Below are 12,569 nucleotides of genomic sequence, written 5' to 3'. Positions count from 1 at the left end.
CGTGGCCGGCGGGGAGTAAACCCCGGGAGATGCTTGAGTCCTGGGTCTACTTGGGAGCGACAAGCTTGCCGCGGTGGGTCTCGCTTCGCATCTCTAATGCCCCATCACGAACATTTTTGGGCACAATCCCTCTCTTCCCCCTCCCTGTCTCCCCCCACCCCGCGAAACGCAATAAACGAAGGTTGGGCTCCAGCACACCGACGCTACCCAGCAGGCCGCGCGGAGCTCAAGGCTGCCTCTCGAGCTCGCGGCTCGCTGGAAGCTTCCAGGAGGAGGAGCGAGGAGGCGGGGAGCGCGAGGGATTGTGGGTAGAAGACGGCGAGCTCCCCTTCAGCGCCATTTTGTGGTGTTTGACAGAAGCTGGTGTGGCTACTGCTGTAGCTGTTGCGGTGGCAGAGGCGGCCCTTGGCCTATTTCCCCTCCCCGGTAGGTACTGAAAATCGGGTATCCGATGCGGAGACGGCTATATAGTCAGTAGAGAAGAACTCGGGAAGAGTCCTTAGTCTGATTTGGGAATAACGAATTAGAATTTATTTTTTTTGCCTGTTCATAAGACTTTTAAGCCGTAACTGAAGCCTCCTACAGCTTCAGAGGCGCCAAAGAGAGAAGAGACGCTATAGGGAGCCCGGTTTGGGGGGGGCGGAGGTGGGCGCGGCAGTTTGGAGCGCCAACCGTCCGCTTTCTGAAGCAGGGGAAGGCTTAGGAAATGCTTCTTCGGTGGGAAGGAGCTTCACTTTTAGGTGTCTTTTTAAATGCCTTTCCGTCCCTTCCTCCGAGTCGCCGCCTCCCCTTCATTGCGTTTGTGGAGAACGCCGCATAATTGCTATTGTCCCTATTGTTGGTCGCCGCAGGTGTGGTCGCGTCCTGCGTTTCTCTCTCTCTCTGTCTGCTGCGGAATATCAGCCACCATTAAACGCCGCCCTGTCAGCGCCAGTCTCTTGCAATGCCCAGCGCGAGGCACCCGTTGTAGAAAGGATTCTTCTGGTTTAATTTAACCAAGACCAGCGTGGCCATTCCGCTTCTGACTTCTCTATTCCCTCCGAACATAAGCGTACCTTAAGAGTCACTTTTTGTGAATATCTAAATATGCATTTTAACACCTCTGCAGATAACCCTTTTACAGCGATTCCCTGATTATCTTGTTACTGGTTTTCTTTTTTGCTGCAGACTTAGCATTAGGAGCGAGGTTACTGAAAGCTATTTTTAGTTCAAAGTACGTTGTTGTAGGGGTGTTCATTACTAGGGTGCCTGACCAGGTTTTTGTAGGCTTTACTTTGGAGCCTTGCATTTCTGCAGTATGCTTTAAAAATGATCGGTTCGGTGTCTGCATTGATTGTTTCTTCTTCTTCTCCTAAATAGACAACTCAATTCACTAGAAGCAGGAACTGAAGGCAAGCCATGGGTTCTGACAAACGGTAGGCAAAAGCAAACATTTAAGTATTACATAATGGTGGCTGCAATTTCAGAGATGTAGATTGATGAAATATGAAAAACTCTTTTTTCCCCTGATGTGTTCCAGATCTATGGTATATGAATGTATCTCTTTAGCAATCTTCAGGCGTTACTTGCATGATGGGAACATGTGTGGCCAGGGCAGCTGCATGGTCACTTGTTTAGCCCTGCCCCAAGTTGAATAGCCCCTGCTTCTGCCTTTTTGAAGCAGAGTGCCTATTTGCTCTACAATAGAAAAAACCTGGACAGTCAGGGTTCTAAATTGTGTAGGAAGCTTGCATGCACCTCGTTGGATCACACCAAATATCCATCTTGTTCAGCATCTTGTTTTTACAGTAGCCAGCAAAATGCCTGTGGTAGCTTGCAAGCAGCACTTGGTTTTAGCAGCACTCTGCCCACATACGATCTTTGGCAACTGGTATTCAGAGGCATATTGCTTCCGGTGTCATGAATTTGTTTAAATCTTTTTTTAAAACCTTCCAAGATAGCCCTTATTAGACCTTGTAGGAATGAATTCCATAGTTTTATATGCTGTGGGGAAAACATTTTTTATTGCCAAAATTTTCCCACATTCAGTTTCACTGAATGATCCCAAGTACTGTGAGAAATGCTTTTCTCTATCCCCCTTCTGCACATCATTCATAATTTGGTACGCCTTTATCAGGTCCTCCCTTACTTTCCCTTTTTAACTTTAAAAGGCCCCACATGTTGAAACCTTTCCTCAGAGGGGGTTGTTTCATCCCAATGATCATATTCAGTCTCCCTTTTTCAGCTCTAAAACATTCTTTTTAGGAACAGAAGCCATAATTGTACTCCATATTCAGTGTATGGTCAAACCAAAGATTTGTATAACCATAATTATGATATTGGTAGTTTTATTTCCAGTGACATCCTAATGATCCTTAATATGAAAATAGCATTTTCACCGCTGCTGCACAACACACATTTTCATCAAACTATTCACTATTACCCCAAGGTTCTCTTCCCTGTCAGTTTACCCCAAGGTTCTCTTCCCTGTCAGTTACTACCTGTCCAGATCCTATAAACACATGTGAAGTTGGGATTCTTTTTGCCCCACTGTGCATCATTTTACACTTGATTATGTTGAATTGCATTTTCCATTTTAATAGCCATTTACCCATTTTGGATGGATCCTTTTGGAGCACCTTTCACTACTTTTTGTTCTTAACACCTTGAATGATTTGGTGGGATCAGCAAACTTGGTCACCTCACTGCTCACCATAGATCCATCCACAACAAAGAAATAAAATTTCTAATTACTCTAAATGACAGTGCCCTTGAACAGTTGGCCATGGAAAAGAACAGAAGGGTGGTGACCCCTCTACTTGATCTTTGGCATCCAGCACATTTTGTGACTTGTAAATGTTATTGAATTGACTACAGTGACCATAATGCTTTCAAATTGAACATACATGTAAGTGATATGTAAGTTGCCAAGATAGTCACACTTGACATCAAAAGAAAAAGTTCACATGCTTGGGGGTTGTTCAAAACTATAATAAAAGCTCAGCTAAAATGTATATTGCAGGTGAGAATGGGTACCATCAAGCCAGTGTAACTAACTAGCAAAGTCAAATAATTATATGGAGTAAGGTTTCTTTAAATAAGTAGAAGTCCTATCCAAATGAGAAAAAGGAACACAAACTTGGCAAAAAGAAATGCAATTGGACAATGAGGGATGTAAAAGAGCACACTGCCAGTAGCCATAGATAGCCCTCTATGAATTTATGCTGATCCCTTTTTAAAGCCATCCCAGTTGGTAATCACTGCCTCCTGTGGATAAACACTTTCTTTTGTCCCCTAGTGCAGGGGTCAGCAAGGTTTATTTTGCCTGGGCTGGATCAGATCTCCGTGGGTCGGATCGTGGGTGTGCATGAGCGCACCCCCCCTGCAATTTTCGGCAGTCAAACGACCTCCGTGGACCACTTCCAGCCCATGGGCCTTAGGTTGCTAACCCCTGCCCTAGTGCCTGAAAAATCTAAATCCCTCCTACTGTCATCACTTGTATTAACCATGCATTGAGATTAATCACCTGTGCCTGTCTAGCACATTGAGTATGTAGCATTTCAGAGAAATCTGCCTTGAAGTTCTTAGCTTTCAATCTCCAGCCAAGCAACCTAGAATACAATCCCTGCTTCAGAGTATATGTCACAAGATGATGGGAGGACCTGTAATCTTTGAATCTGGTCCTAAATGCACAGCCACTTTCACCAAATGTCATCGTGTGTTGATGCTTTCCCTGTATGTGTTCACCTTACACAGGTAAAGTAATAAAAGCTGCTTTGATTGTTTTGATGGAAAGGAAGAGTAAAAATGTGTTTAATAAATAAAAGTGTTTTTTATAATGCACTTGAACCACTGTGTATTAACATAGAAAAACAGTTGTGTATTTAACATATTAAAGAAATACACAACACAGCTAAAAATTAGCTAATACATTAGTTACAAGAACCTGAGCAGGAGAGATTGTACAATACTTAGGACCCAACTATTTGTATATTTTACCACACCAGTGTAAACAGTAAATAAGGACATACATCCCTGTAAATTTAAATCATTCCTGAAAGCTAACGATTTTGGAGTTCATTTTTTAACAAATAGATTCCTTATTTTTTGTCTTTACCACTGTTAAGTAAGATGCATATTAAGTAATTTTTTTAGCATTCTAGCTGTGTCCCAAATACTATAAACCAAATCCCCAAACAGGCAGGTAGGGAAGTTGTTTTCCAGTGAAATGCTATTGAGATTTTAAAAGCAGTTAATGTATCAATCATTTCTACAACTGTGTTATCCTCTTAAGTAATTTACAGCACAATCCTGTACATGTTTTCTTAAGTCCCGTCTCCCCCAAAGCTTATTACCTAGGAATTGGCTTTGGGGTTGTAGCCCTAAAAACTAAAATCCTGAAGTAACCTTTTATTTGTTCAGTGTAAAACAGCCAAATTCCAACATTTACTTTTTTATATACTTGCAAAAAGAGAGTGCAATTTTCATGCTGTCTTCTATAGTGTTAAATAGTTAGTCAGTCATCAATGAATTAGTTTTTTTTTATAAAGAGGTAATCACAGGAAAAAATATTTGATTTTTTTTTTGCAATTTAGCATTCTTTACAAAAGGACACTTATTAGTTAGGATTTCTTAAAACGAATGTCTCCCTATAAAGTCACAAGTGCATAATAATTCTTATTAGTCAAAGTTGTACCTGAAACTATCCTGGGCCACCTTTATATATTCCTGGGTAAGTCTTTATGAAAAGGGAGAATCACATACAAATTACAGGCAGCAACCATTTTAGGCACAGCTGATATGTGTGTGACTGCAAACATGTGCATTGTGCTGAACCCAGAAGTAATACAAAAAGGGGTGGGGTGTTTGCAGGCTTTTTCAGTGGTGTTTCAAATACCATATTGGCCTGAATATAAGCCTCACTTTTTCCAATTTCCAACCGTGAAAAGTTTAAGTGTGGCTTAAATTTGCGACCTTACAAAAACTGGCTTTTACGATATTTCTGCTGAAACAGACATACGGTAAAACGGAACAGGTATGAGTCCCTGCTGAATTTTAAGGGAGTGGCTTATATTCAGGTATTGTCTCTCTTGCCCCCCCCCCTTGAATATTAAAGGTGCAGCTTATATTTGGGCCAATACGGCATATGTGATTTCACTTTAAGGTGCAGTTACTTAGAATGTAGCCCCCACATAATTTGGGAGTTACTTGTATAGCCATGTTCTCTCTCCCCCCCTCTCTCTTTTTAAGCCATTGTACTATGATGCCCCAGTGTGGCTGGGGCTAATTGGGGCTTTATTTGTTTTTTGCATAACCCTGTTGATCTGTTTAAAGCTTTGCTGATTAATTACATTTTTCAAGCTGTCTGACTTGACCAACTCTTTGTGTAGTGTGAGCAGAACTGAACGGAGTGGAAGATACGGCTCTATCATAGATAGAGATGATCGTGATGAGCGGGACTCCAGAAGTCGTCGACGGGATTCTGACTATAAAAGATCTAGCGAGGAGCGCAGAAGTGACAGATACGATGATTACCGGGATTACGATAGTCGGGATTATGATGGCAGAGATTATGATGGTAGAGATTATGATGGTAGAGATTATGACAGTCCTGAGGTGAGTGTAATGTCTGTGTGCATGGAAAGTTTTGAACAACACATGTTTTAGCTTTGGTTACTGTTATGCAGAAATGGGAAACAGGTGGCCCTCCAAATACTCTTGGTTAGCATTTTCCATCATCCTTGACCATTGTCCATTCTGGCTGGGACTGATGGTGGTTGGAGAACCTCGACTGTTGGAGGGCTACAGGTTCCTTATCCCTGGCATAATGAGTGTTTTTGTATTGTGCTGTTTCCTGTGTTAATGAATGATACACTTTCTAGCTTTACTTACTATATGGAGCTCATATGGTCAATATTTTTTCTGGATACTGTAGAAAGTAAACGTTTTATCTTATGTTTCTCAAGCAAAGAAAGGATTGTTTGAATATGGATTGAATGATTTTCACAAGTCCTGATTTTTTTTTAATGGATAAAGTGCTATAGAGTCAGCTTACTAAAACACATGCTTACTTGGCAGAGAGAGCGTGAACGCGAGCGGCGTAATAGTGACAAATCAGAAGATGGATATCATTCTGATGGGGACTATGGAGAGCATGACTATCGAAATGACATTAATGATGAGAAAGAAAGCAAGACCATCATGTTGCGTGGGCTCCCTATCACTGTTACAGACTATGATGTAAGTAATACTTAACTACTGTCTTTAGAATATTTGGATTGCATTAGAATAAATGCTGAAACAGTTTATATAATCTTGAAAAGCACTCAATTTTTAATATTAATAGTTTTTTAAAAAATTAAACTTGCATACAGATTCGCGAGATCATTGAGTCCTGTGAAGGCCCTCGGCCTGCGGATGTGAGGCTGATGAAGAGAAAGACAGGTGAGAGTGTTAACCTATTTCTTGGCAGTACCTTCCTCTTCCCCAGGCCTAAAACGTTTTCCCCACACCTGCAAGTACAATCAGAATGAAAGGTTTGCCATGGGTAAGGAATTTAGCCTTTTGAAAGGCTATAGATAGTGGAAGAAGCCTTCAGATTTTTATATATTAAAGGGTATGGTAAGTAACAACTACTGTTAATTTGTTTTTAAACTTTAGTAGTTCATTGCATGGTTACCTTTAAACATGGATCCCATTCAGGTGTTAAGGCAGCTTGGTTTCCTTGCCATGGCAAAACAAGAAGCAAATTCAGAGTTGACGTCGCATTTATAAAACTGCTTTGTCATGAAGTAATGAAGCAGTTGGAGAGAGATTCACCTGTTTTAAAGGAACTGACTAACACAACTATCCCGTCTATATCTGAATGCTGTCTCTAGGTGTAAGCCGTGGTTTCGCCTTCGTGGAGTTTTATCACTTTCAAGATGCTACCAGCTGGATGGAAGCCAATCAGGTTGCTTCACTCACAAAGTCTAGATTATTCCTGAAAATGGAACAAGTCTGTACAGTTTTTAAAAAGGAATAAATGAAAGGCTGAAGGAGTGGTTTGTTCCAAAACCATGACTTCCTAAAGATTAAAAGCTTTGTATATGTTAAAATTTTCGAAATGTGTTATAGTGCTAGAGAGCCCCAGTAGATTTGCCAAACTGCCTGTTATAAAATCAGCATATTACTATTCTGATAATAACGTAGCATTTTACCTGACTGATTTGGTCTCTAAACATTATTTCCATAGTAACTTCTCAAGTTTCAAACCATACAGGCTTTTCTGAATGCAGTAATACTGCATGTGTGCTTTATGCTAGCACTAGCTGTGAAAGGGCAGTCTATTAAACTGCAGCTGCACTTTTATAGTAACGCATATGCCCTTTCAATATTACTTAACAAATGAAAGTGGAACATTGTGGAGTATTACTAATGTACTCAACAAAAATTTGTAATTAAAATAATAGTGAAATAATCTCCCTGCTTATTTCCAGTGCATTGGTATGCTTCTGGATTACTAATACTTCAGTTTTTCATAGTGAAACTTCTCTCATACTGAATTGCTGTTCAGCTAGACCTGTGCAGCTGGTGGAGATACTAAAAATCTATAAAGAGCAGAATTACAATTATTGTGGCTTAAAAAACAAGATTGAAAATGCATCTTTCGCTGAATTTTTCCACTTCTGACATCCAATAACCAGAAGTATAACGAGTATTTCTCTGGACTTCATATCATGGGCAACCACCACAGCAATTAAGCCGAAAGAGTACCTAATCCTTGCGTGCATTAAAGTGACTTTTATGGTGTCCATAGCATGCATTGGTGACGCAGATGGGTGCCTGAATTAACATTAACTGGATTTACTAGTAAACCCTGCACAATTTTTAACATATACAAAGCTATATCAGTATTCATCTTACTGAATAAATTTCAAATTCACTCCAAAAAATAACCACACATCCTCTAGCATTAGGGAAAAGTAGTCAAGTCTCCCCAGTGGCCCTGTTGCCAACTGTCAGACAAACATTATTTACTGTAAATATGCCAGCAACGTGTGTGTGCATAACCCAGTTTGTTCTGGGTCCTTCAACCTTCCCCTTACTTGCCTAATCTAGCAATAAAAGGATGAAATCTTCACCCTAGAGCTACCAGATACTTTTAAGTTTCTTCATGCCATTTATATTTAGAACTTTACTTTCTGACGTAATATTTTAGCTAAAAATTAGGTTTAACCTACACATCTTGACAAAGGTGCATCTCTCTGAATGAATAGCTGTTAATGGCTTACAGAAATTAGGGGAGGGATAGGGGAACTATGTATATGTAGGAATCAATAAAGTTTAAGTTGAGAAACTTGGCTTCTTCGTATACATTTAAGCAGCTAATCGTTTATAACGTCATTCTAACTTTGAAGGGGCACTAAGCAAAATGAACTGGTGCCCTATTGTGAAATTTCAGTAGCATTGTAGTTATTTGAAGAAAGCTACTGTCTGAAGAATGCAAATTTCTTACACAAGCTTTTATGTGAACCGATGAATTAGTCAAAAAAGATTCATACTGAACGTGTGTTCAGTTCATGACCTTTTGTTCAGCCTCCAGGAAGCTAACCAGGGTCCTCTTGGGAGAAATTACTGTACTTTCAAGGGGCACTTCATGAAGAAAGCAACTGAAAACAGTCCATTTGTTTTGAAGTTTTAAAATTCTAGGGTGTTTGGAGTTGGGAAAGAAGTGAAGCAATCACTTGACAATATTTTTAAAAGCGTGTTGCTATGCCAGTAGGACTCGGTCTCCTTTGAGACATTTCCTGGTTCCATGTCAGCGCTTAGTTTTGGCAGCTTGATCAACACTCCCTGATTCCGTTTACTTTTACTGCACATCCCATTTTCTTACTGCCCGTGTCCTGCAGGATTGAATGGGCAGAGTGTAGGAGGCGGTGGTTGGTTCTCTACGTCCTCCCCATATGTTGTCCATTTAATTCATGAGCACTGAATCCTCCGAAGTGTGCTCTGCCATGGGAAAATGGACATCTGTGCCGTGATACAGGAATAACTAAATGTGCTTTTTTTGCAGAAAAAACTGTTGATTCAAGGGAAACAAATTGCAATGCACTACAGTAACCCCAGGCCTAAATTTGAAGACTGGCTTTGCAACAAGGTAAAGCAATGTTTCACATCTTTCCTAGCTGCTCTTTAACTTCATTAATCATTATTGACTACACCCATGGAAGTGACTTAAATTTTAGTAACATTTAAAATTCAGAGCTATTACAGCAAAATCTAAATAATTTATAAGGCTTGCCACAAACAGTTCAGCAAGAATATACATACCCAGAGAATGATCTGAAGGTGTGTGAGGCTATTCCTTGCTGAAGCTAAGCAGGTCTGTGTCTAGTATTCAGTGCCTGGTTTGGTGACTTTTCTGGGAACCACTAGTATACTTCCCTGGGTTCCACATTGGAAGAAAAGCGATAGATAAATATGAGAAAGTAGAAAGGTTAACAAACTTTAAAGGCAAAAGCCACTGATTATTGGCTTCATGTAGAGATGGTATGGTGTTCTAAAACGATGAGAAATTCTGTGTGTTTTCCCTTCTCTGCTCTTAATGCACGTTCCAGGGCTATAGACCCATGCAGCTGATGGAACTGTGAGCTCTAGCTCTTCTCAACACTGAACAATGTTTACTCCAAATTCAGTGATTCTGTAATATTTCAATAGAAAGATGGGCATTGCCAAGAAAATGTATAAAGGATAGGCTAGTTTATTTTATAGAGGCTACTTGCAGAATTGCTATTTGTGTGAACGGATAAAGTTTGTTGAGACTGGTATCTGAAGGCTGCAGATTATGATTATATGTGGTAACAGTTTCACGTTAAATTAATTGGTATAGATGTGGTATGCTACAGCAAGCTTCATCAGCTGAATGATCTAAAAATGTAATGGATTTGTTTGTTTGTTAGTGCTGCCTTTACAACTTCAGGAGGCGTCTAAAATGCTTCCGTTGTGGAGCAGATAAATTTGGTAAGTTCTATTTGAGTAACTTAAACTAAAGATATTTTTATTTCACAATTATAAATTATGCATGTTATTCTTACTCTGACATAGTAGAGGCGTCTTGATGTAACAACCTAAGTTACTGCATGATTAAAATTATTTTTTCTGATTTGCAATAAAGATTCAGAACAGGAGGTACCACCTGGAGGACCAGAGGCTGTTCAGTCTGTAGACTACTACTGTGATAGTGAGTAAAGTCTCAAGTCTTCTGTTATACTGTGGGATTGGTCGGCAAAAGTGTGTTTTGCAAGACAAAGTCCATTTCCTGCCAAGATCCCCATAGATTTGATTCAGTATTTTCATTTTCATTTCAGAAGAGTAGACCATAGGGCAGAAATCCGAGGTGCTGAAGCACAGTAACCCAGAGATTTATAAGAAGTATTGATATCGTTTTAGCTGAGGACACTTGAAACCCAAATTTAGCCCTCACAGCTGTTGCAGGGCTTTCTTTACCCCATTCCTTTCCCCGCCTTCCCCAGTCTTCAAGCATGTTTTTCTCTGTTGATGTTTTTTAAACTGATCTTTCTCTACCACCACTCTAAGAGCACATACTCCTCTGCTTCTCATCCTTAGTACATTACTCTTCTTTTTCATCAGTGGCTCAAGTTTCAAAATGTTCTCAGATTTCAAAAAGCTTTGCTGCAGATTTTGTAAGCTATTCTTGATAAATAAATTTTCTAATTATGAAATGTTGAGCATAATAAAACATTTTGGCACTTTGAGAATTGGTTTTCTCTATGTTTTCCCTTCACTCACTGCCTCTCCCTCCCCTTTTTGGGTCCCTTTCTGTAGACAAGAACCCTCCCCCCCCTCATTGTTTCCTCCCCTGCAATCATGTCATTTCCTATAAGACTCGATTCTCTTTATTGGGTTCTTCCTGCTCCCCATTCTTAGTACATATAGGAAAGGCCTACTCTCTAGCTTTATATTTATACTAAGAAGTTCTAACATATAGGCAACAACCGATTTATGTGATTCCAAGGGACACACGCCCACCCCAGAAATCGCTAGAAAAGAGGGGGTGGGGCAAGCTTATACACACTCCACCATTGTGTACAATAACCCTGAACACAACTCCCACATAAATCAGGGGTTGCTTGTACTCATTATTTAAAACTACATCTTACTAATGTATTCCTGTGATAGTGAGTGTAACGTATAAATGACTAGGTTATATCCATATACCTTAGGTGTTATTACAAAATATTAATACAATATTTTTTAATTTATGAATTTGGTGTATTCTTACACTTAAAGGGTAATATATGGATCATCTTGTAATAACTTGTTATTTGTTCTCCTAGCTCTTATTCTCAGAAACATAGCCCCTCACACAGTAGTGGAATCGATCATGACAGCGCTATCACCATATGCTTCACTGGCAGTAAATAACATTCGACTTATTAAAGACAAACAGACCCAACAGAATAGAGGCTTTGCTTTTGTACAATTGTCTTCAGCAATGGTGAGAACATACTTTATTTCACTTTGATACTGAATTTCGTATATGGTCACTGGAAAAAAGTAAAAGTATTCCAGTTCAGTGAGATGTGCAGCATCTTGAGCAACTGCACCTTCTCTAGCTTTGTAGAGGTATGGAATTAAAGCAACTTTTGGAGGATCATCTTATTGAAGTACCACATTTATGGCTTACATAGTACTAGATGAGTGGACAAGACACTTCTTAAATGTGGTGAGAAGGGTACAGCGTTTGGTCATTTTATCAGTCAGAGGCATTGTATCAGACCATTAATACTCATAATAGAACAAAATCTTGTGTAAAGGTATGTAGCCCACGTGATGTGCCTGCCTAGCTCAGTGCCCTTCTGAGCAATAATTTTGTGTTTTAATTTGAGCTTTGTCCAATACCTGTAATTTTTTTCTAGGATGCTTCTCAGCTGTTGCAAATTTTGCAGAGTCTTCAGCCACCTCTTAAAATAGATGGCAAAACAATTGGTGTGGATTTTGCCAAGAGTGCCAGGAAGTGAGTTTCATTAACTGCTGCTCTTTCATATTTAAAATATATGTCAAATTTTCTCCAAATAATAAATAATTGGAAATTGGTATTGCTGCTATATTTGCAAATGTCAGTGATAAAACGGAAATGAAAAGGTGTTTTGAAGCTTTTTATGATAGCAGGTTGTCTGTGAAATGTTCTTAGATGTTTTTCTTGTTTTTAGGGATTTGCTTCTCCCAGATGGTAATCGTGTCAGTGCTTTCTCTGTTGCTAGTACAGCCATTGCTGCAGCCCAGTGGTCATCAACCCAGGTAGGGGATCTGAGTCTAAAATGGATTGTTGTAAATGACCTTGCCTTATTCCATCAATTTAAGAGCCATCTAAACAGCCTTTGTGTTTGGTTTGGTTTGGTTTGGTTTATTTACTTTACCATATCCTTTAATTTATAGCCTCAAAGTGGAGAAGGTGGACCAGTTGAATTCAACTACCTCCAGTTGGGACAGGATGGCTATACCCAGTACACTCAGGTTCGTATGACTAATATTATCTTAGGTTCACAAGTGAACGGAAATAAGTTGACAGAAAGTTTCCTCTCTTT

The 12,569-nt window shown here is 39.7% G+C and overlaps 1 protein-coding gene across 1 annotated transcript in view; it reads left to right on the top strand.

Annotated features, from left to right (window-relative positions):
- The first annotated feature begins 270 nt into the window (after positions 1-270).
- The window catches only part of RBM5 (RNA binding motif protein 5), a 21,798-nt gene continuing 9,499 nt past the window's right edge, over positions 271-12,569 (top strand). Inside the window, exons 1-13 of the mRNA XM_081185834.1 lie at positions 271-426; positions 1,360-1,415; positions 5,370-5,595; positions 6,058-6,219; positions 6,354-6,423; positions 6,858-6,931; positions 9,035-9,118; positions 9,921-9,981; positions 10,136-10,201; positions 11,319-11,479; positions 11,901-11,998; positions 12,195-12,282; positions 12,421-12,498. Coding sequence (XP_081041960.1) covers positions 1,399-1,415; positions 5,370-5,595; positions 6,058-6,219; positions 6,354-6,423; positions 6,858-6,931; positions 9,035-9,118; positions 9,921-9,981; positions 10,136-10,201; positions 11,319-11,479; positions 11,901-11,998; positions 12,195-12,282; positions 12,421-12,498 — 1,185 coding nt within the window. The 5' untranslated portion in view covers positions 271-426; positions 1,360-1,398. The remainder of the gene's footprint in view (positions 427-1,359; positions 1,416-5,369; positions 5,596-6,057; positions 6,220-6,353; positions 6,424-6,857; positions 6,932-9,034; positions 9,119-9,920; positions 9,982-10,135; positions 10,202-11,318; positions 11,480-11,900; positions 11,999-12,194; positions 12,283-12,420; positions 12,499-12,569) is intronic.

Source organism: Podarcis bocagei, assembly GCF_964188305.1.
Source record: "Podarcis bocagei genome assembly, chromosome: 2".
NCBI lineage: Eukaryota > Metazoa > Chordata > Lepidosauria > Squamata > Lacertidae > Podarcis > Podarcis bocagei.
Note: the sequence above shows the minus strand (reverse complement) of the source record. Positions and strands in the feature narration are given on the sequence as shown.